Source organism: Hylobates moloch, unplaced genomic scaffold, assembly GCF_009828535.3.
Source record: "Hylobates moloch isolate HMO894 unplaced genomic scaffold, HMol_V3 SCAFFOLD_4, whole genome shotgun sequence".
In the NCBI taxonomy this organism is placed as follows: domain Eukaryota; kingdom Metazoa; phylum Chordata; class Mammalia; order Primates; family Hylobatidae; genus Hylobates; species Hylobates moloch.
In genome coordinates this window covers 60,481,862-60,507,875 of record NW_026652279.1, presented here as the reverse complement: position 1 = coordinate 60,507,875, position 26,014 = coordinate 60,481,862, and the positions used below count along the sequence as shown (strand labels likewise).

At 38.6% G+C, this 26,014-nt stretch overlaps 1 protein-coding gene across 1 annotated transcript in view; it reads right to left on the bottom strand.

Moving 5' to 3' along the window:
* IMPG2 (interphotoreceptor matrix proteoglycan 2) overlaps positions 1-26,014 on the bottom strand; it is a 105,793-nt gene that overhangs the window by 33,214 nt on the left and 46,565 nt on the right. The window contains exons 7-10 of the mRNA XM_032150298.2: positions 25,573-25,734; positions 21,507-21,565; positions 19,476-19,496; positions 3,030-3,274 (exon numbers count right to left, since the gene is read on the bottom strand). Of these exons, the coding sequence (XP_032006189.1) occupies positions 3,030-3,274; positions 19,476-19,496; positions 21,507-21,565; positions 25,573-25,734 (487 nt within the window). The remainder of the gene's footprint in view (positions 1-3,029; positions 3,275-19,475; positions 19,497-21,506; positions 21,566-25,572; positions 25,735-26,014) is intronic.

The window sequence follows — 26,014 nt, the reverse complement described above, 5'->3', positions numbered from 1 at the left end:
CAATTATCTTGTTTTCTATGAAAAATAGGCTCCACAAGATCAAGGAGTGATACGGTTTGGCTCTATGTCCCCACCCAAATCTCATGTTGAATTGCGATCCCAAGTGTTGGAAGTGGGGCCTGGTGGGAGGTTATTGGATCATGGGGGACGGACTTCCTCCTTCCTGTTCTCATGATAGTAAGTGAGTCCTCATGAGAAGTAGTTGTTTAAAAGTGTGTGACACTTTCTCTCTCTCTCTGTCTCTCTCTCTCTCTCTCAGTCTCTTTTCTTGCCTCCCTCCTGCTCCACCATGGTAAGATGTGCTTGCTTCCCCTTCACCTCTTCACCTTTTGCCATGATTTTAAGTTTCCTGAGGCCTTCCAGCCATGCTTCCTGTACAGCCTGTGGAACTGTAAGTCAATTAAACCTCTTTTCTTCATAAATTACCCAGCCTCAGGTTATTTATAGCAGTGTGAGAATGGACTTAATGCAAGGAGGATCATATCTTTTGAGATAATGATCAAGTTACATAGAAAGCTGCCTCCATTCAGAACTCCGAAGTTGTCCTGACAATAGAAATAAATTTTAGGGACAAAATTCTGAGTAATTGAAATGTACGTCTAATGAAAGTCCAAGGCACTTGAATTAGTTGGTACTAGATATTGTAAAGCTTTTGTTGAACTTGCTTACAAATTCTTTTTTTTTTTTTTTTTTTTTTGAGACGGAGTCTCGCTCTGCCACCCAGGCTGGAGTGCAGTGGCGCGATCTCCGCTCACTGCAAGCTCTGCCTCCCGGGTTCACGCTATTCTCCTGCCTCAGCCTCTCCGAGTAGCTGGGACTACAGGCGCCCGCCACCACGCCCGGCTAAATTTTTTTGTATTTTTAGTAGAGACGAGGTTTCACCGTGGTCTCGATCTCCTGACCTCATGATCCGCCCGCCTCGGCCTTCCAAAGTGCTGGGATTACAAGCGTGAGCCACCGCGCCCGGCCCTTGCTTACAAATTCTAAGAAAGTTGTTTACCTCTTTTTAGGACACCTTTATGAAAGTAGCTCCACCCACAGGCTCCACATAAAAGGAAGATCCTGCAATACTGTTTGTGGATGTAGTTTCCTAAGCAAACTCTTCGTTTATTGTAGACCTTAATCTTCATGCCATTCTCCTACCACTCCAGTTACTGACCTTGGTGTTTGCACCTTCTGCTGAATGTAGGTTCTTAACTCCCTTAGGTCATGATCTCCTAACGATATCTTTTCTCTGTCTGATCCCAATATCCTGATTCCTAGAATCTTCTGCCCATATGCCGTCTCCATGGTTAGCCTCGGCTAATCTCTATTAGCATTGCCAGAGGGACTTCAGCAGTTTCAGATTATAACAAGCTTCTTATCTGTTCACTATTTTATCTAGCCCTAGTATTCCAACAGAGATTCAACAATGACAAAGGAGTATATGAGGAAGTGAGCCCAGGATACCTGCTCCAAAATATAAAGGCACCCTAAGTTTAAGAATGGATGGTTCTATATCACTCTCATCCACTGAAGAGAGTGTTTATCCATCTTAAAGTCCTTTGTAATTCATATAAAGCCCAGACCACTTTGTGACCCTGTCTCAGCAGAGTATCACATTAAAAAAAAAAAAAAAACAGCAGCCAAAATAGTTGAAAGCAATGTAAAGTTTTAGTCTGGCCTCTCAGAAAAAAGAAAGAAAGAAAGAAAAAACAAAAAACAAAATCTTATTTGGGAAATAAGAGATTAAATCACACACAGTAAAATCTTAATAAAATTTGTTTTTCTCTCCCTTTCCTTTTCTCACTTTCTCTGTCTCTCTCACACACACACATACACATGCACACATGTGCACACACACATACACACATAACTGCCTGGAAAGACAAGACTTTTCTTTGTCTCTCTCTACAAATTCTCCTTCCAAGCCTCAACTCAAAAAAATCTTGATTCCTATGTTCTTCCCTACCTTGCCTTTTAAATCTACTATTCTCTTTCATTATTAATTTTCTGATCTTCCTGTGTAAATCCAACAAGCCTCTCTGGCTTCTCCATTTTTGTTTATTTATTTGTTACACACACACACACACACACACACACACACACACACACACACACACGGCTAGGTAGTAGCCACCTGAAAGGACAGGACAGAGGCTCTTTTCTCTTTAAAATGTGTGGGAGCTAGAGAGGCTGTAAAAATGCATCATTAGTATTGCCTCACATGTAGATTTTCCTCCTCGGCAGCTGGTACTTCTCCCATGCTGTCACTTCCGTAATGTACATTCCACTGAACATTTTAAAAGCTAAGTTGCCAATGAGTAAAGAAATCATGGAGAATAGAAGCAAATGCAAAGTAGCAAGTGAGTTAGTAGGATACCGTGGCCCTGATGAGTTAAGATGCTGCATACTAGTAGCCAGAATCTTATCAAGTTTTAAGTCCCAGGTTGACTGGGCACCCTGTAGCCTCCAAATCCAGGTCTAACACCCTCTTCTTCATGATCTGTCATATCCACCTGTTCATTATGGATCATAACAGGATCTCCACAGCGATCTGAATTTAAAGTCAGTATTGGATTATCTGGGATTCTGCATGGCAACCATTATCACTTCTTCTTTGACCTAGATCTCGCATTACCTCTGTTGAGCTCTTCCTTTTTCTCTACACTCTGATTTTTAAGCCTTTACTAGCTGACTTACCTCAGAGAGTTCATGTCTCGGTTGTCTGGGAAGCATTATAGCCTGTTTCAATGCATACTTCCAAATACCACTTTCCTTTTTCTTATACTTTGCTCCTATTTCTCTAAACTACTTCTAACTGCCACTTTCCACACTCTGTGGCCTTTTGTCTACAAATATTCCAGAAAGCCCCTGATTAATCTATCCAAAATAGCTGCATGGCTAAAGCTCCATTCATATCAGGTTGGCTCCAGTCTCATAAAGTCTAGAGAATGGTCAGAACCTTATATATTTCAGGAAATTAGTTTACACCAGAGCATACTGGAAAAGAAACTATACAAGGACTTCATGATGGATATCAAACTCACCATTGATAAGCTGCAGGGAATCAGGATCTGGATTCAAGGAAGAATTCCCCAGCAAAAAATTCTGCTGCAATGTCTCAGCAATATAATCTCTGAAGTTACTGATTGTATAAACAACAGTGGGTTTATCGTCCAGTTCCACAAGGCCATGGTTTTCCACCTTGTTGGAGTGAAGGCTAATGAGGTCCCAGGTGGTATTGCTGATGGCCTCACCATTGAAGGTAACTGCATAGTAAACATCTACGCCACTATGGATGGAAAGAGAGAACAAATTAGGTTCACCTAAGGAAGCACAAAGAAAGGAGCATTGAACCCATGAAGAAAAACATTGGACCTAGAGGGGGAGTCTCAAAGAGCATGGATTCCATCACTTTTCTCCAAAAACTCTGGACAACCTTTTGCCATCCTCTCCCCCTTCCCAGAGAAGGAAGGGTCATAGCTCTAAGAACAGGGAAAGGAATTCTAAGGAGGCCACAGAGGCAACCCTGCAGAATGATCTGAGCATCTTCTTCCCCTATGTTCTCACTTCTCCTTTCCTCTTTCAAAGGCAAGTCCTCCCTCTTCACTGTCAGCCTACTTCCTTCTTTTCCTGTTAGCATTTTCCCCCTAATTTTTAAAAACAGTCTTTCTAATTCCTCCTCACAATGCAAAATCCTCTCACATCACTTCATTATTGTTGTTAGATGAATTATGTATGAAACATAGTTATTTATTGTGGTAGGAAAATTATGAAAAACTTGGTACTAAAGCAAATTGATGATTATTTTCCTTTAAAATGTTGTGCTGGAGTATTTTCTAATATGACAGTTCTTTCAGGAGACACTTTTGTTTGATAACCTAGACAGTTTACAGTTCTATAAAGTTTAAGACTAAATTGTAAAACACTATTATTAAGTAATTTTTTTCTTGGTCTGGTAGGAAAAATATCTCTAAAGTTATATTTTTACCACCCTCCAGGGCGTTAACCAATTTTGTATGTAACTTAGTAATCTGTTCCCAATTAACTATATGAATTTCTCTTTTTCAGCTACTCTAGAAACAAGCTCTCTCTCTCTCTCTCTCTCTTTTTAAAGCTAACTCCCTCATTAATGAATTACGTAAAACCTCAACAAGTACTAACAAACAGCACTTGTCTGGGAATTAGGCTTTTTCTCCATCAACCTTTCCACAAGCAAAAAAGAGGAGACTTCTTGGAACACAGGGCAGAAAGACAGAAAATAAATAAGTATGAGTTGATGTGTGGACATTTTCTTAACTAGTCTTTTGGAGAAATAACATCAGAATATAACATTTTAAACCAAATAAAAATACTCCTCTAGACTTCAACTCAGATTTCTCTAACTAAAAGCTAACAGTTTGTAAGTGCTGATAATGTGATAGGTATTTTACATGCTTTATCTCATTTAATTTTCATAATAACCTGATGAAAGATATTTTAGCTTCAGAATATTGTTGAGGACACAAGCCCTTAGAGCAGTTAAAAGACTTCCTTTAGATTTCAGAAGATGTACTATGTGGCAGAGTCATAATTTCAACACAGATCTGTCCAGCTCCAACCCCTACATTCTGAACTAGTATGCTACCCTCTCAGTAGCTTCTATTAAACTATTACCCAAAAAAGTAATTATGAGGACAGCTCAATACCAGTCATCACTCTGGCTTCCAGCCAGTCTCTGCAGCACATCCATCATAGGCAGTAAGTACCCATCAAGTCACACCAAGATCCCTCCAGAGGAAAGGAGAATACTATCTTCCAAGAGACAAACCACTCAAGACAGACGTGCAGTAAAAGTAATTCACCACTTTCAGACATTCCACAGCAGAAAACTATTCTCAAAACAAAGCATAAAAATAAATTAATGAAAAATTGAATAAAATTTAAAATAATGTGCTTCTTCCTCTGAACTGATATATTCTCATCTATTTCTTTATTTTAGCCTTCGTCGTTTTGTACAAAGATTTTGTTCACGGTGAAGGTGTCTCAGTCTCTCCTTGAGTTTCTATCCCCAGTGCTCAGCTTGGTACCTAGCACAGAGAGGTACCCAGTGCCTACTGGATGAGCAGAAATATATACTTGTCTGAAGGTAGAAAGAAAACCACAGCACAATCAAGGTATTTACATATCTAAAGGAAAGTATCAACATAGTAAGGATGATATCATAGAGTCTAGGAAAAAAGAAATTAGTCAGCTAATTTATGTTACTAGTTAGTGGAAAGCTTCTGACCAGTATATCGGGAGTTCCTTGTGAAACAGATCCCTAGATTGGAGATGGCTACAATAAGCTATCATGGCTAGATGATACTGGCTGCTGGAATCATACAACTTCCTCTTTTTGATTTCAAGCTTGTAAAAGAAACTTTTGATTAAAACTCCCTACAGATTTTCTTATGAGGAAAGAATGCATGAGCCAGTCAATGCTATAATAATTGATTGGTCTGTTGGCACATATATTTCTCATTTTTAAATAGATCAATGGGCGTCCTAGAGAATTCATTGTCTTTTATGGTTTGGTAAGCATGAATGGTCTCAAGAGACTTCTCCTTCCTGGGAGCACTGGTCTGGACCTGGCCTGGCCTACATGGCACAGATCACACACCCTGGACTGCAGGGAAAGCCATAAAGGTGACACTCCCACCTGCCATACAAGGAAGCAGCCAGGCCTCTTTGATGTTCCTGTCTTACTCTGAGTGACTTCAATACTGTTTTACTCCCAGATATAAAAGGATACCTCTTCTAATGCAGTGGTTCAGGGCCCTTAAAATTAGTAACTTAGCACTTTGACACCCTGTTGCTCTAAGTAGTAAAAACATCTGCTTGTCTCTAGAACTTCCCTCAATCCTCTGAGCAATTAAAGTATTTCAATTTTGCACATCTGAGTATGTTGATTCATAGGTAATTCCCAATATTATTTATAAAGAAATCAATTCAGTAAAATATGCTAAAATATCGAATGATGGTTCCAAGATAGAATAAAACAATAAGAGGGTCACCTACTGATCAGAACTCACCACACCATATTCCCCCTTGCTCTTTATGAGCTTTCAGTCATTCTGATAGACTGGCAGACCATAGGCACCTGCTCTGGTTCTGGATCTTTGCATATACATTTCCTTCTCTCTGCAATTCCTCCCAGCCCTTATATCTTCCACATACACATGTACACACACATACAGATACCTTCTTCACCTGGCTATTTCTATTTTACTTCAGCTTAGCTGTCATCTCCCAGGGAAACTTTTTAACATGAAGACGTGGTTGGTGCTCATGTTCTATCTCCCCACCCTATATAGGCACAATTACCTTTTGGCTCTATGTCCCCAGCATCTAGCACAATGCCTGGCTTATAGCAGTTCAATACATACTTGTGAAAATAATGAAGAAAGAAATGGTCAATTTTGTTCCCTAATACAGGCAGATAAGACAATTGAATTTATGCCACTTAAACAACAGTACATGATATGCCTGACTTAATCGGAAGCATCTTCAGACTCTAAATATAACAGAGCAATTTTTAACCCTAAAGAACATTCATATTAGCTTCATATATTTGTATCTTCTGGTTAATCATTTTAGAGACATTGTTTCCTGGCCACAGCCCAGCTCTGTGAGGATGTGCATGCTCTTCCAAGTCTTAGCGTGATGGACCATATCTACCTCTCCAGAAAGGTGAGTTTCTTTTTGGGATTTTTGCACAACCTATTAAACTTACTTCTAGTGTAAACATGACTCTAAGATAAAAAACTATAAGAAAAAAAGAAAAAGAAGGAGGAGGAAAGGCTATGTCAGTTAGCACTTCAGTTGGTTCTTAGGCTATGCAGAAAATCAGACAAGGAGAGTTAAGCATTTACTGGGAGCCTACCATGTGCCTTGCATGACTTTTAAATATGATATGGAAAAGATCAAGAGAAATGTTCCTGGATCAAGAAAGCTATGCAAATCAGGCAGTCTGGAATAGATTACTGGTGTTACTCTTTATTGGCAAAATATTTGCCTCCCAATGTTTCCATTGGACATCTAAATATAATACTTCTATTATAATCTACCTTGTCTAGTACAGATAAGTTCATTAAAGAAGATAAAATGCCTCAGAGAGATGTTATAATTTGTTACCATGTTTTTGTCCTGGAAAGGGAACTCAAATAAGTGCTTGAGATACCAGAAAACCATCTATTTTGAGGGCCAAGAACATCACTGTGACTCAGAATAGACTGAGTTCTGGCATAGTAATGGGGTACAAATATATCTCAGGATGAGGTACAGAATTAAAGAAAACCAAGAGGCCAAGGAAATACATGAGAAGCAGAATACACATTGGTAGATAAAATAGTATGTGATTGAAGAAAGCTGTGCTGGCTCTCCATACTCAGCAACTCCAAGTTAACTAACCACAACTGGATCATCATCTTTCATCTTCTGAACTGGACTCATGCAGCTGCTACACAGAGGAGAGTTTCTGTGTCTGACAGCTATTCACAAAGACATCAATCATGTGGAGGTAAAGTTTACCCTTTCTTATTCTCTCTCCTCAGATGCCCTGATTGGCTGCTTGATGCATATATTTTTTAAAAATTAAAAATAGTGCTATCACATTTCATCAAGATCAAGCAAAATAAGGATATTTTGGAGAAACTCAGACATCTCTTCTTTTATAGCTTCTTCTAGGAAGAAGATACATACTGAAAAAGCCTGAAGCTAAATATGTAAATTGGGTACACCAGATGGATATGTTGTTGATTCACTTCAAATGCATATTACCAAATTAACAAAATGAGTACATATTTCCAAAGACATCAATCATGTAGAGGTGAAGTTTACCCTTTCTTATTCTCTCCCTGATTGGTTGTTTGATGCATATATATTTTAAAAATTAAAAATAGTGCTATCACATTTCATCAAGATCAACTAAAATAAGGATATTTTGGAAACTCAGACATCTCTTCTTTTATAGCTTCTTTTAGGAAGAAGATACATACTGAAAAAGCCTGAAGCTAAATATATAAATTGGGTATACCAGATAGATATGTTGTTTATTCACTTCAAATGCATATTACTAAATTAAAATAATGAGTACATTTTAAAAGAGGTACACAGCAAATAAAAAAAACTTCATGTGCATATAAATGCTTATGAAGAGAGAGAAAGAGAGAGAAACGGTATGTTATATATCTTATAAACTATTTCTGTGCTATACATTCATTTATTCACAGCTCAGAATATAAGTACACCCAAAAGTTACAAATAAATTTTATCAGCTGGTTAATTCCTGACAATGCTGAATAATTTTGAAAACTGTACCTAGGTTAGCAATTCTGGGTGACTCAGTAATATGGCTGACTAGAAACACCTAGCACTCATCCCCATACTACAAGAAAGGATCAAAGCAACCACAAAAATAAACAATGAGAGAAGAAATAAGGAACGAAGAATATACAAAACAACTAGAAAAAAACAACAAAATGGCAGATGTTCTCTACTGTGAATTATAACCTTGAAGTTAAAATGGGTTAAATTCTCCATTTAAAATATATAGACTGGCTGAAAGGAAAACCAAAAAAAGACAAATTATATGCTGCCTACAAGAAACTTACATGACCTATAAAGACATATAAAGATCTAGAGTGAAGGGATAGAAACATATATCCCACACAAACAGAAACCAAAAGCAAGTGGGAGTAACCATGCTCAGACAAAACAGACTTCAAGTCCAAAGTTGAAAAAAGAGACAAAGAAGGACATTATATAATAATAAAGGAATCCATTCAGCAAGAAAATATAACAATTATAAATATACCTGCACCCAAAATGGAGCACCAAGACATATAAAGCAACTATTATTAGATCTAAATGGAGAGATAGACCCCAATACAATAACAGTTGAGGACTTCAACACCCCATTATCTCCCTAGAAAAAATCATCTAGAAAGAAAAATCAACAAAGGAACACCAGATTTAAACTGCACCACAGACCAAGTGGCCCTCACAGACATTTACAGAACATTTCACTGAACAGATGCACAGCTGCAGAATACACACTCTTTTCATCAGCACATGGAATATTTTCCCTGACTAACCATATGTTAGGACACAGAACAAGTCTCAAAAAAAATTTTTTATCAAAATTATATCAAGTATCTTATCTGACCACAATGGAATTATACTAGAAATCAAAACAAGAGACAAATTTAAAGCTATACAAATAAAGGAAAGTTAAACAATATGCTCCTAAATGATCAATGGGTGAAGAAATTTAAAATAAAAACAAAATATTCCTTGTAACAAATGAAAATAGAAACACAACATACCAAAACCTGTGGGACACAGCAAAAGCAGTAGTAAGAGGCAAGTTTATAGCAATAAATGTCTACATCAAACAACTAAAAAGATTTCAAATAAACAACTTAACAGTGCATCTCAAAGAACTAGAAAAGCAAAAATAAACCAAACCAAAAAATTAGTAGCAGGAAAGAAATAATAAAGATCAGAGCAGAAATAAAAGACATGGAGACCAAAATAAATATACAAAAGATTAACAAAACAAACAGTTGATTTTTTGAAAAGATAAAAATCAACAAACCATTAGCTAGACTAATGGTCTATAGCATTCTACCATTACTCAAAGAAATCTACAGATTCAAAAAAAAAAAGAGAGGACCCAAAAAAATAAAATCAGAAATGAAAAAGGAGACATCACATCAAATACCACAGAAATGGAAAGGATAATTAGAGACTACTATGAATAACCATATGCCAATAAATTTGAAAACCTAGTGGAAATAAATTCCTGAACACATATAACCTACCAAAATTGAATCAAAAAGAAACTGAGCAAATCAACAACAAGTAACAAGATTAAATCAGTAACAAAAAGTCTACTGAAAAAGAAAAGTCCAGGACTGGATGGCTTCACCAGTGAATTCTACTGAACCTTTAAAGAAGAATGAATACCAATTCTTCTGAAATTATTCCAAAAAAATTAAAGCAGAAAAATTTTATTATTCCAAAATGAGACACGTACCTGACAAAAATTGAAAACTACAGGGCGAAATCTCTGATGAACACAGATGTAAAAATCCTCAACAAAATATTAGCAAATCAAATCCAATAGCCCCTCAAAAAGATAATACACCATGACCAAGCAGGATTTATCCCAGGAATGCAAGGATTGTTCAACATATGCAAATCAATACAGATGATACATCACATCAGCAGAATGAAGTATAAAAACCCTATGATCATCATAATGATGCAGAAAAACTATTTAATAAAATTCAACATGCCTTCATGATTAAAACCCTCAAAAAATTAGGTAGAGGAAAAGCACCTCAATACAATAACGTCCACATATGAAAATGCCACAGCTAACATCATACTGCATGGGAAAAAGTTGAAAGCATTTCCTCCAAGAACTGGAACAAGGCAAGAATGCCCAGTTTTACGACTCCTGTTCAACATAGTACCAGAAGTCCTAGCCAGAGCAATCAAGCAAAAGAAATAAATAAAAGGCATACAAATTGGAAAAGAGGAAGTCAAATTATCCCTGCTTGCTGATCATGTGATCTTACACTGAGAAAAACCCAAAGCCTCCATTAAAAAAAACTCCTAGATTTGATGAATGAATTTAGTAAGGTTACAGGATACAAAATCAACTTACAAAAATCCAGTGGCATTCCTATACACAAGTAACAATCTAGCTGAGAAAAAAAAAAGGCAATCCCATTTACAATAGCTACAAGAAAAATAAAATACATAAAAATAAATTAAACCAAGCAGGCGAAATACCTCTGCAAGAAAAACTACAAAACACTGATGAAAGAAATTGAGGGGTGGAGCCAAGATGGCCGAATAAGAACAGCTCTGGTCTCCAGCTCCCAGCCCCAGCGACACAGAAGACGGGTGATTTCTGCATTTCTGCTTGAGGTACTGGTTTCATCTCACTAGGGAGTGCCTAACAGCAGGTGCAGGACAGTTGGTGAAGCGCACTGTGCGCGAGCCGAAGCAGGGCGAGGCATTGCCTCACTCGGGAAGCCCAAGGGGTCAGGGAGTTCCCTTTCCTAGTCAAAGAAAGGGGAAACAGACGGCACCTGGAATATCGGGTCAGTCCCATCCTAATACTGCGCTTTTCCAATGGGCCTGGAAAACGGCACACTAGGAGATTGTGTCCCGCACCTGGCTCAGAGGGTCCTATGCCCACGGAGTCTCACTGATTGCTAGCACAGCAGTCTGAGATCAAGCTGCAAGGCAGCAGCGAGGCTGGGGGAGGGGCGCCCGCCATTGCCCAGGCTTGCCTAGGTAAACAAAGCAGCCAGGAAGCTCGAACTGGGTGGAGCCCACCACAGCTCAAGGAGGCCTGCCTGCCTCTGTAGGCTCCACCTCTGGGGGCAGGGCACAGACAAACAAAAACTCAGCAAGAACCTCCACAGACTTAAATGTCCCTGTCTGACTGACAGCTTTGAAGAGAGTAGTGGTTCTCCCAGCACGCAGCTGGAGATCTGAGAACGGACAGACTGCCTCCTAAAGTGGGTCCCTCACCCCTGAGCAGCCTAACTGGTAGGCACCCCTCCAGTAGGGTCAGACTGACACCTCATTCAACCGGGTACTCCTCTGAGACAAAACTTTCAGAGGAACTATCAGACAGCTGAATTTGTGGTCTCACGAAAATCCGCTGTTCTGCAGCCACCGCTGCTGACACCCAGCCAAACAGGGTCTGGAGTGGACCTCTAGTAAACTCCAACAGACCTGCAGCTGAGGGTCCTGTCTGGTAGAAGGAAAACTAACAAACAGAAAGGACATCAACACCAAAAACCCATCTGTACATCACCATCATCAAAGACAAAAAGTAGATAAAACCACAAAGATGGGGAAAAAACAGAGCAGAAAAACTGGAAACTCTAAAAAACAGAGCACCTCTCCTCCTCCAAAGGAACGCAGTTCCTCACCAGCAACGGAACAAAGCTGGATGGAGGATGACTTTGATGAGTTGAGAGAAGACTTCAGACGATCAAACTACTCTGAGCTATGAGAGGAAATTCAAAACAATAGCAAAGAAGTTAAAAACTTTGAAAAAAAATTAGAAGGATGGATAACTAGAATAACCAATGGAGAGAAGGGCTTAAAGGAGCTGATGGAGCTGAAAGCCAAGTTTCGAGAACTACGCGAAGATTGCAGAAGCCTCAGTAGCAGATGTGATCAACTGGAAGAAAGGGTATCGCTGATGGAAGATGAAATGAATGAAATGAAGAGAGAAGGGAAGTTTAGAGAAAAAAGAATAAAAAGAAATGAACAAAGCCTCCAAGAAATTTGGGACTATGTGAAAAGACCAAACCTATGTCTGATTGGTGTACCTGAAAATGATGGGGAGAATGGAACCAAGTTGGAAAACACTCTGCAAGATATTATCCAGGAGAACTTCCCCAATCTAGCAAGGCAGGCCAACATTCAGATTCAGGAAATACAGAGAATGCCACAAAGATACTCCTCGAGAAGGGCAACTCCAAGACACATAATTGTCAGATTCACCAAAGTGGAAATGAAGGAAAAAATGTTAAGGGCAGCCAGAGAGAAAGGTCGGGTTACCCACAAAGGGAAGCCCATCAGACTAACAGCTGATCTCTCAGCAGAAACTCTACAAGCCAGAAGAGAGTGGGGGCCGATATTCAACATTCTTAAAGAAAAGAATTTTCAACCCAGAATTTCCTATCCCGCCAAACTAAGCTTCATAAGTGAAGGAGAAATAAAATACTTTACAGACAAGCAAATGCTGAGTGATTTTGTCACCACCAGGCCTGCCCTAAAAGAGCTCCTGAAGGAAGCACTAAACATGGAAAGGAACAACCGGTTCCAGCCACTGCAAAAACATGCCAAATTGTAAAGACCATCGAGGCTAGGAAGAAACTATAGCAACTAACGAGCAAAATAACCAACTAACATCATAATGACAGGATCAGATTCACACATAACAATATTAACGTTAAATGTAAATGGGCTAAATGCTCCACTCAAAAGACACAGACTGGCAAACTGGATAAGGAGTCAGGACCCATCAGTGTGCTGTATTCGGGAAACCCATCTCACGTGCAGAGACACACATAGACTCAAAATAAAGGGATGGAGGAAGATCTATCAAGCAACTGGAAAACAAAAAAAGGCAGGGGTTGCAATCCTAGTCTCTGATAAAATAGACTTTAAACCAACAAAGATCAAAAGAGACAAAGAAGGCCATTACATAATGGTAAAGGGATCAATTCAACAAGAAGAGCTAACTATCCTAAATGTATATGCACCCAACACAGGAGCACCCAGATTCATAAAGCAAGTCCTGAGTGACCTACAAAGGGACTTAAACTTCCACACAATAATAATGGGAGATTTTAACACCCCACTGTCAGCATTAGACAGATCAACGAGACAGAAAGTTAACAAGGATATCCAGGAATTGAACTCAGCTCTACATAAAGTGGACCTAATAGACATCTACAGAACTCTCCACCCCAAGTCAACAGAATATACATTTTTTTCAGCACCACACCACACCTATTCCAAAGTTGACCACATAGTTGGAAGTAAAGCTCTCCTCAGCAAATGTAAAAGAACAGAAATTATAACAAACTGTCTCTCAGACCACAGTGCAATCAAACTAGAACTCAGGATTAAGAAACTCACTCAAAACCGCTCAACTACATGGAAACTGAACAACCTGCTCCTGAATGACTATTGGGTACATAATGAAATGAAGGCAGAAATAAAGATGTTCTTTGAAACCAACGAGAACAAAGACACAACATACCAGAATCTCTGGGACACATTCAAAGCAGTGTGTAGAGGGAAATTTATAGCACTAAATGCCCACAAGAGAAAGCAGGAAAGATCCAAAATTGACACCCTAACATCACAATTAAAAGAACTAGAAAAGCAAGAGCAAACACATTCAAAAGCTAGCAGAAGGCTAGAAATAACTAAAATCAGAGCAGAACTGAAGGAAATAGAGACACAAAAAACCCTTCAAAAAATTAATGAATCCAGGAGCTGGTTTTTTGAAAAGATCAACAAAATTGATGGACCGCTAGCAAGACTAATAAAGAAGAAAAGAGAGAAGAATCAAATAGATGCAATAAAAAACGAAAAAGGGGATATCACCACCGATCCCACAGAAATACAATCTACCATCAGAGAATACTACAAACACCTCTATGCAAATAAACTAGAAAATCTAGAAGAAATGGATAAATTCCTCGACAAATACACCCTCCCAAGACTAAACCAGGAAGAAGTTGAATCTCTGAATAGATCAATAACAGGTTCTGAAATTGTGGCAATAATCAATAGCTTACCAACCAAAAAGAGTCCAGGACCTGATGGATTCACAGCTGAATTCTACCAGAGGTACAAGGAGGAACTGGTACCATTCCTTCTGAAACTATTCCAATTAATAGAAAAAGAGGGAATCCTCCCTAACACATTTTATGAAGCCAGCATCATCCTGATACCAAAACCTGGCAGAGACATAACCAAAAAAGAGAATTTCAGACCAATATCCTTGATGAACATTGATGCAAAAATCCTCAATAAAATACTGGCAAACCGAATCCAGCAGCACATCAAAAAGCTTATCCACCATGATCAAGTGGGCTTCATCCCTGGGATGCAAGGCTGGTTCAACATACGCAAATCAATAAATGTAATCCAGCATATAAACAGAACCAAAGACAAAAACCACATGATTATCTCAATAGATGCAGAAAAGGCCTTTGACAAAATTCAACAACCCTTCATGCTAAAAACTCTCAATAAATTAGGTATTGATGGGACATATCTCAAAATAATAAGAGCTATCTATGACAAACCCACAGCCAATATCATACTGAATGGGCAAAAACTGGAAGCATTCCCTCTGAAAACTGGCACAAGACAGGGATGCCCTCTCTCACCGCTCCTATTCAACATAGTGCTGGAAGTTCTGGCCAGAGCAATCAGGCAGGGGAAGGAAATAAAGGGTATTCAATTAGGAAAAGAGGAAGTCAAATTGTCCCTGTTTGCAGATGACATGATTATATATCTAGAAAACCCCATTGTCTCAGCCCAAAATCTCCTTAAGCTGATTAGCAACTTCAGCAAAGTCTCAGGATACAAAATTAATGTATAAAAATCACAAGCATTCTTGTACACCAATAACAGACAAACAGAGAGCCAAATCATGAGTGAACTCCCATTCACAATTGCTTCAAAGGAATAAAATACCTAGGAATCCAACTTACAAGGGATGTGAAGGACCTCTTCAAGGAGAACTACAAACCACTGCTCAATGAAATAAAAGAGGATACAAACAAATGGAAGAACATTCCATGCTCATGGGTTGGAAGAATCAATATCGTGAAAATGGCCATACTGCCCAAGGTCATTTATAGATTCAATGCCATCCCCATCAAGCTACCAATGACTTTCTTCACAGAATTGGAAAAAACTACTTTAAAGTTCATATGGAACCAAAAAAGAGCCCGCATCGCCAAGTCAATCCTAAGCCAAAAGAACAAAGCTGGAGGCATCACGCTACCTGACTTTAAACTATACTACAAGGCTACAGTAACCAAAACAGCATGGTACTGGTACCACAACAGAGACATAGATCAATGGAACAGAACAGAGCCCTCAGAAATGATGCCGCATAGCTACAACTATCTGATCTTTGACAAACCTGACAAAAACAAGAAATGGGGAAAGGATTCCCTATTTAATAAATGGTGCTGGGAAAACTGGCTAGCCATATGTAGAAAGCTGCAACTTGATCCCTTCCTTACACCTTATACAAAAATTAATTCAAGATGGATTAAAGACTTATATGTTAGACCTAAAACCATTAAAATCCTACAAGAAAACCTAGGCAATACCATTCAGGACATAGGTGTGGGCAAGGACTTCATGTCTAAAACACCAAAAGCAATGGCAACAAAAGCCAAAATCGACAAACGGGATCTCATTAAACTAAAGAGCTTCTGCACAGCAAAAGAAACTATCATCAGAGTGAACAGGCAACCTACAGAATGGGAGAAAATTTTTGCAACCTACTCATCTGACAAAGGGCTAATATCCAGAATCTACAATGAACTCAAACAAATTTACAAGAAAAAAACAAACAACCCCATCAAAAAGTGGGCAGAGGACATGAACAGACACTTCTCAAAAGAAGACATTTATGCAGCCAAAAAACACATGAAGAAATGCTCATCATCACTGGCCATCAGAGAAATGCAAATCAAAACCACAGTGAGATACCATCTCACACCAGTTAGAATGGCCATCATTAAAAAATCAGGAAACAACAGGTGCTGGAGAGGATGTGGAGAAATAGGAACACTTTTACACTGTTGGTGGGACTGTAAACTAGTTCAACCATTGTGGAAGTCAGTGTGGCGATTCCTCAGGGATCTCGAACTAGAAATACCATTTGACCCAGCCATCCCATTACTGGGTATATACCCAAAGGACTATAAATCATGCTGCTATAAAGACACATGCACACGTATGTTTATTGTGGCACTATTCACAATAGCAAAGAGTTGGAACCAACCCTAATGTCCAACAACGATAGACTGGATTAAGAAAATGTGGCACATATACACCATGGAATACTATGCAGCCATAAAAAATGATGAGTTCGTGTCCTTTGTAGGGACATGGATGAAATTGGAAAACATCATTCTCAGTAAACTATCGCAAGGACAAAAAACCAAACACCGCATGTTCTCACTCATAGGTGGGAATTGAACAATGAGAACTCATGGACACAGGAAGGGGAACATCACACTCCGGGGACTGTTGTGGGGTGGGGGGAGGGGGGAGGGACAGCATTAGGAGATACACCTAATGTTAAATGACGAGTTAATGGGTGCAGGAAATCAACATGGCACATGGATACATATGTAACAAACCTGCACATTGTGCACATGTACCCTAAAACCCTGAAGTATAATAAAAAAAAAGAAATTGAAAGGTATACAAAAATATGGAAAAACATCCCATTCTCCTGGATCAGAAGAATTACAATGGTTACAATGACCGTACTACCCAAAGCAATCTACAGATTTGAAGCAATCCTAATCAAAATACCAATGACATTCTTCACAGAAATAGAAAAAAAGTCTTAAAATTTGTATGGAACCACAAAAGACCCCAGATAGCCAGAGCAATCCTGAGAAAAAATAACAAAGCTGATGATATGTATCATACTACTAGACATCAAATATAGTACAAAGCTGTAGTCATCAAAACAGCCTGGTACTAGCAATAAAAACAGGCACACGGATCAATGGAACAGAATAGAGAATCCAGAAATCAATCCATATCTACAACCAATTGATTTTTGGCAAAAGTATCAAGAACATATACTGCAGGAAGGACACTCTCTTCAATGAATGGTGCTGGGAAAACTGTATATCTATATGCAGAAGAATGAAACTAGAACTTTCAGCTCTCACTCTATACAAAAAATCCACTCAAAATGGACCAAAGACCTAAATGTCAGACTTAAAAACACTATTAAATACTAGAAGAAAACATTGGGGAAACACTTCAGGACATCGGTCTTGAAAAAGATTTTATGAATAAGACCTCAGAGGCATAGGCAACAAAAGCAAAAATAAACAAATGGAATTATATTAAACTAAAGAGCTTCTGCACAGCAAAGGAAACAATCAACAGAGTGAAAAGGTAATCTGCAGTATGAGAGAAAATATTTGCAAACTATTTATCTGACATGGGATCAATATCCAGAATATAGAAGAAACTCAAATATCTCCACAGCAAAATAACAAACAATCCAATTTAAAAATGTGCAAATGATCTGAATAGACATTTCTCAAAAGAAAACATAGAAATGGCCAAAAAATATATTTTAAAATGCTCAACATTTTCATCAACAGGGATATGCAAATCAAAACCAAAACGAAGTATCATTTCATGCCAGTTAGGATAGCTATTATTAAAAAGACAAAAAATAGCAAATGCTAGTGGGTTCCAGAGAAAAGGGGACTCTTACATACTTCTGGTGGGAATGTAAACTTCTATAGCCACTATGGAAAACAATATGGAGGTTCCTCAGAAAACTACAAATGGAACTACCATATGATCCAGCAATGCCACTACTGGGCATTTATCCAAAGGAAAGGAAATTAGTATATCAAAGATATATCCACACACCCATGTTTATTTATTTCAGCACTACTCACAACAGCCAAGATATGGGGTCAACCTGGGTGTCCAACAACAGATGAATGGATTAAGAAAATGTGGTATACATATGCAACAAAGTAGTTTAACTTCCAAATGCATTTTAAAACATTTTTTCTTTTTTCCTTTCTTCCCAGTCTCAAGTTGTAACCTTGAAACAAACTGTAGGAGCCTTTTCCCCCTTAGTTTTAAAATATAGCCCTGAAACATACTTTGAAACTTAACTCCCTCCTACCATCTCCCGTCATGTACTCCTTTACCCCATGCACATTTATTAAACTGCATGCTTATATCTAATTATATGCTTACTTAGAAGTTCCAGGGGCTAATCTTGAGACAGACCAAGCATGGAGACCCAGCTGCAAAATTCCAGAGATTACCTAAAGACAGTTAGTCAACAACCCAGCCATTGTTGAGATGATGCCAGCTGTGCTCCTGTGAACCATGGCTTGAGATAAGCCACTGGAACAAGACATGCAGACCTTGTACCCAGCATCCCTCCTGCATGCCTCCCATTCCAAGTTTCCTTTTTTAATCCCCTCTTCCCAGCCTGAAGTTTGAATCATTTCTGGAGGTTAAGCTGGCCGCTTCCCCCACTGCTAGCTTTGGAAATAAAGTAACTTTCCTTTCACTGCACATTGTCCTTGTTACTGGCTTTGCAAGCAGTGAGCAGCCAAGCCTCCACTCAGTTACACATACACAGTAGAATACTATTCGGCCATAAAAAAGGAAATCCTGTGATTCACAGCAACATGCATGGACTGGAGGACATTATGTTAAGCAAAATAAGCCAGGAACATAAAATTAAACAGCCTGTGAGCTAAATCCAGCCTACTACCCAAGAGTTACTGAATTTTACAATTTTTAATAGTTGAAAAAATCAAAAAAAGAACAATATTTTGTGACATGTGAAAATTATATAAAATTCAATGTCCATAAAGTGAAACATAGCAAAGCTCATTAGATTACAGTATATTGTCTATGTCTACTTTTACCTGATAGTGGCAGAATTGAGTAGTTGCAACAGAGACTATATGGCCTAAAAAGTTTAAATTATTGGCTACCTGACTCTTAATAGAAAAGTTTGACAAACCCTGATCTGAAAACGTCAGACAGTGATATTGGAAGTGATATAAGATTAGAGTTATGCTCCCCCGGACCTACAGTGTGCCATATTTACTAAACTATCTCCCAATTCAATGGACATTAGAGAAAGTGCCAAAAAGTACCTGTCATTTTCCTTGGGGGACCTGAAAACAAAAATTGAAAATATTAAACAGAGTTTGAGACAGTTATTATTGTCACATCATTCACCAAAGTGCAAGTTCTTTATGTAATTCCTCTGAATTTCTTTGAAATGCTTCCTTAAATAAAAATGCTTGCACAGTATCAAATACTGACAAATTCCTATAGATTAAAGGAAGTGAGCAAAGGTGAAAAAAGTATTTTATTTTAAAGCCATGGTCTTTACTTTCTTCTAAATTTTAAAAATACTTTAAAATAATTCACATATGGTTATTTCTTCATAAAGAAACTTTTTTCAGTAAATCAGCAGAGTTCTCCAGTTGTTGGCTTTAACAAAATTGGGAACCTCCTTTTTTGGGATACAACATGTTATGCAGTATTAAAATCAGATGGTACACTGTAAAGTAGTAAGGGTATAGGTAAATGTCAGGACTGACTAATCCACAGGATACTGCACAACCTTTAATATTTATTATTTTATGTAGCAGATGCTTAAATAGAACTTTCCATGTGTCAGGAACGGTGCTAAGCATTTTACAAAAATTGATCTAATCTTCATTCAGATTTATTAGTATCCTCATAATATAGGTATAGAAACCACAGAACAAAGAAGATAAATAAGTTGCTGATGGTATTTCAAAAGCATTTTTTAATAAAGCAAGATTAAGGTAAATTGTCTTTTTTATACAAATGAGAAGTTAAATCCTGGAAATACACCCAAAAGCATCCAGCCAGAAGTGCAACGGCAGGATCTGAAGCCAGACAAGTTGGCTCCAAAGACTGTGTTGCCCTTCATGTGCTGCCAAATAAGGGAGGTCTTCAAAGGCCTCACATTCTCAGATTCTCATCTGAGCATACAACCGGAGGCAGCATCCTGTTTGAAAACTGCTGAAGTTGAATGGGGGCAACTGGTCATGATATGAGACTAGGTAAGTAGGACAGCTTCAAATATTTGGCCTCTTTCCACTAAGCCTGCATCACTAACTAGCTAAACAACACTGGGAAAATTATTTAAATTCCCTGTGCTCTGGTTTCCTTATTGGAAAATATGAGCATAGTAACTATCTCATAGCATTGATGTTGGAATTAAATAGCATGTGTTAAATAGAATTAAATAGTGTTTACATATATATATATATATATAAAGCCTGGCACACTGTAAACGCTATATAAGTGCTTGCTGTTATTTCTGGTAGACTCAGAAGTTTTGTCAAGAACAAGCCAAAGTTGAGATGGATAACATCTAAACTTGGGCTAGAGCATCACCTAAATCATGGCATTGAGTCTAGCATGAAGGTTCAGAGCAAGAAAAGCTATAAAGTCAGCTGCTCTGTTTCAAAATTCCTCCTCCACCCCAGTTTACAAACTCTTGACTTTGGACTAATACTTCATCCCTTTAAACCTGTTTCCTCCTCTTAAAAATGAGTATTAATAATATCTATCCTGAGAGGGCTGAAGATTAAGTGAACTCAGCAATGTGGCATACCCCAATACAAAGTATTCACTCAATAAATGTTCACAAGTGTTACACTGTGAGTCTTAAGCAGGGAATAAATGTCTTTAAAAGAGGTGTCTGGTTTACTCAGAACGGTTATGTTTAAAACAAGGACTAATGCATCCCTTCCAGAGTGGCCTCATACCAAGATGTCAAAATCACCACACTGACAAGTTTTAGGAAAACACTGGGGCCACATCTCGTCTGCCTTCAGGCTCCTATCAGTGCCAAATAAGACCTACGTAACTTGTCAGCAGCAAGCTGGGGACATGAATTCCTGAATTCTTAACCTAGCCAATTTTAGACCTACTATATCTCTTTGAGTTATTTTTTGGTCTTTTTCTAACTCAATTTTCTCACCTGAAAAACTAACATCAAGAATACTAATTTACCAGAAATAGCATTGAGTTACAGCATTCAAATCATTTATTATTAGAATATATATGATAAATATAATGGACATTCCATTCAGAATAAAGAATGCTACTGAAAATGTGCATATTTAGATAAGTCTATTTACCTAAATTCAAGTACACGAATTTCCTTGTAGCCTGGTAACCCAGTAAATGCATTTTCAACCTGTAAAAAGTACAAATAAAAATGATAACTATGGAAAAATATATAGAAAACAATGCTTTTAAGAGTAGAATAAAAAGTACACTGTTCACAACTATTAGAAGCTTATACACTTACCTAGGCATACCCAGGTCAGAAAGTGAAAGAAAAAATTTACCTAAACACTGGCACATTTTTCTTTTTCATTTTGTCTTTTAAGGTTTTAATGTGCTTTAATATTAATTTTTTCCAAATTATAAAAAGCATACTCCTTGTTGGCAAAGCACTGTTTTTCCCTTATGTGACGAAATGTGAAAAAAAAATTGTTTCAAAAGAAGCTGTAATAGCATTTTATTTTATTTTATTCTATTTTTTTTTTTTTTTTTTTTTTGAGACAGAGTTTCACTCTGCCACCCAGGCTGGAGTGCAGTGGTGCGATCTTGGCTCACTGCAAACTCCACTTCCAGGTTCAAGCAATTGTCCTGCCTCAGCCTCCCGAGCAGCTGGAATTAGGAATTATAGGTGTGCGCCATCATGCCCGGCTAATTTTGTATTTTTACTAGAGACGGGGTTTCACCATGTTGGCCAGGCTGGTCTCGAATTCCTGACCTCAGGTGATCCACCTGCCTCAGCCTTCCGAAGTGCTAGGATTACAGGCCTGTAATGGCATTTTTAAATGTTATTGTTTGGATTTGAAATCTGGCCACAGCACACACACTGAAAAACAGTCTAGTGTTTGTTTTCTGTAAGTGTGAAACTGGCTGCTAGCATCTTTTTCCTGTTCCTACAATGAAAGAGAACCACAAACACACTCAACACCCAGACGAGAGGCCTTGTGGTCAGGTAACTCCGCTGGTCAAAAGACCAATTCATGAGCATCACATCTGTAGGAGCCAGTTTCATTACTGAGTCTTTAAAATCTAGCCATGTAACTCCAAATGAGCTTACTGACCGGAGGTGTAAAATGGTATGCTAGATTGGACTAAAGATGTAAAAATAATCAGGTTGAGGGGGGTGGATCACGAGGTCAGGAGATGGAGACCATCCTGGCTAACACGGTGAAACCCCGTCTCTACTAAAAATACAAAAAATTAGCCGGGCGTGTTGGTGGGTGCCTGTAGTCCCAGCTACGCGGGAGGCTGAGGCAGGAGAATGGCGTGAACCCGGAAGGTGGAGGTTGCAGTGAGCCAAGATCACGCCACTGCACTCCAGCCTGGGCGACATGCTCCGTCTCAGAAAAAATAATAATAATCAAGTTAGGCACAAATGCATATTTTAACAAAAATAACCATTTAATCTGTAACATTTCAGAAGGTGACAACCTCACCAGATGGGTCATGATGGGGCCAACATCAGAACAAAGGAAATAAATTAATGGACCTTGGCAACATCTCTGGGCATCTGCTTTTAACCAAGTCCTCATATGAGGAGAGTGGGATTTTTAAAAAATCTTGGTTCACTGAAGATCTTTATGCCTTAAGAATAAAGATCCAAAGCCAAAGAATGAAACTCTTTGGCTATAGTAATGTGCCCTGTTTTACTCTCTGAAAGGAAATAAAAAACTGTTAAAATTCTTGTAGAGCGGTGGGGAGGGGTAGAAGACACAGGACTAGAAATCAGAAGGCTGAGGGTTAGTCTCAGCTCTGTTTCTGCTGGCACAGTGTCCATGCACAGGCATTCTTTTTTCAGAACTAATACTTCCCTGCCCACCTACCATATTGATTTTAAGATTAAAAGAAATGTACCTAAAAGCACTCCATTAACTGAAAAATTCTGTACAACTGTATGTTATCATTACTACTAAACCCATCTTAGTGTAGGCTTTGCAATCTCTGGAGTCTAAACATGTATAGGTATCTAGTTGCATGAAGTCATTCGACTTCAACATTGATATTAATAGTCAGTAAAATTTATTGAGGACTGCAATATGTGTGGTGCTTTGCTTTACTTCAAATCTCTGTGACAATCCCAAGAGATAATATATTATTCCTGTTTTATGGATGAGAAAATGGAGATTATAAGATATTAACTAACTTGGCCAAGGTCACACATTTGGTAAGTGACTGAATCAGAATGTATTCAATCCCAGATAGCTCTAACACCGAAGCCCATATTCTTCCCATTGAATTACACTGCCCCTGCCTCATGATAAATGTGCTTTAGAATTGGGACCAAGACTGGGAAAACTAAGGTTCATTGTAACTTCTACCTTGAATTAAAAGGAAGGGGACTCTGTAGAAGAAGGAGTACTTTGAAAGGCAGTAGGAGACCTGATTTTCATTTCTGTTCCTAGAGAGACTGAATGACAATGAACAAGTTATTTGGCCTCCTGAGCCTCATCTGTAAAATAGAGATGCTTGTCTACATGACTGCTGTGAGCAAACAAATGGAAAGTCGCCTGTGAGCACAAGGCACTATGTGAGGATCACACCGACACTGGCACTGCCCTCAGGCACCAACACTCCCAGGCCCATCACACTGACCTTCCCCTCTCTGATGTTGTACTTTGTGTTATCCCAAGCCTATCATGCCCCCACTTCTTATCCTTTTACACACACACACACACACACACACATACACACACACACACACACAAAGATTAATAGCTCCTAAACCTCATCCCCTCCAAGCAGGCTTTCTTCTCCCTGTCTGTCTTCCAGTGATACCCAGAGAAGCTGAGGGAAAAGTTCGTGTGATGGTGTCCTAAAGGGAGGGAGCTGGAGGATCCCCTTCAGTTTGAGACATGATCCCCTGCCTCTGCTGTTTCATGCAAAGTGACTATTGGTAGATATTTCATTCCAGGTAAGGGGACAGGGAGTACAGAGATAGGCCAGAGAAGGAGGTGTTCCATGGTAGGCCCAGAACCTTCAACACCCTCTAATCACCTCAATAGCTACCTACCTCATCAAGTCCTTGATGAAGATATTTTTCAGAGTGTTTATTGGACTTCTTTAAATCTGCAGTCGTTCCATGCAATTGTTTACCTAAACACTAAGCTGTATTAAAAGTTCCTTAATCAAAGGACAGAGAAAACCAGACAGCCAGCCCAAGACACTCTTTGATGCCAGGTGGCCACTGGCCTGGCTGACATTTCTTCCACATACCATACAGCCTTGCAACTTGGCCACACCACTAGGAAAATGAATTGTCTGGCCTCCCCTTCCCACGTCTGATGGCTACAATAGTGCTTTGGCTGAGAGATGCACATTTTTATTTCTCATCTGGACACAGTATCGGGGAAGAAAATTAATCTAAGGTAATGGAATTGATAAACTTGGCTAAAGAGAACTACGTCAAGAAGGAATGAGAAAAAATAAACAGGAAGGAATGATGTGCCCTGTCATCTGACAGACAGGGGTAGATAAGCATTCAATGTCTTACTGCACAAAAGCAAAGGCAAACTAGATGGGGACTATGGGTCATTTTTGACTGAAAAAATCTTGAGTTTAAGTCCTATATAGAATTTTCCCAGAAAGTGAAGTTATAGGATGGTCTAATCCACAGTTCTTTAAAGAAATCCCTTCTTAAAAATACCTCCAACCAAGGATAGGGGAAACATTTATTTTTCACTGGATGCCCTTTTATGCTTCTAAATTTTGTACCAGTTATTACCTATGTGTTAACTATTCAAAAATTTTCAATTAAAAATACTAAAGATGAAATTAAAAGACATTAAAGTAATGTTCCCTTAAGAAAAACAATACAGTGTGTGTAGTTTCTTACAGAAGCTTATTTCTCCAAATATTTTCAAGTCAAAACCATGCCACAGAACACATTCTTCCTTGGCTGTGCAGCAAAAGTTGGAAATTGCATTTATTTTTTAGCAGATGGCAAGATTTTCCTTTCTGTGAAAGAATTCATCTGTCCTATGACTTTTCACAGAGTTTTCTGAAGAAATGGCTAAGTAACCACTCCAGGAACCAAGTAGACAAACAACTTGAAACCTAAACCTATCTTTAAACAGTGTTGTGAATATGAGAAACTAACGTAACAGGCATACTGTCTCGTTTGTTTTTGTTTTAATCACCCACCTCTGAAATAAATTCTTCTTCAAGGTGCTGGTGGTGAAAGCTGGAGGAATCCTGTAGTTCTTCCCTGTACTGCTTCCCCAAAAGGTGGATACTGAATTCTGCAATCTGTTCAGCTGCTGGTTTTGTGGCTTCTTCTATCACATTCTCAATTTCATTGCTAATCTGGATTTGTAGAGAAAGAACAATAAATGTCAAGGCTTATTCATTCAATCAACAAACATTTATTGATTGTTTCAGTGTGTCAGAACTGTGCTAATGGCAGCTTCTGAAGATAACCTTATTATTTCGTATTTGACTTTGGAACAAATTGGGTAGACTTTAAGACATAGGCTAATAGCCAGGAGCAGTGGCTCACATCTGTAATCTCAGCACTTTGGGAGGCCGAGGTGGACAGATCACTTGAGGTCAGGAGTTCAAGACCAGCCTGGCCAACTGAAACCCC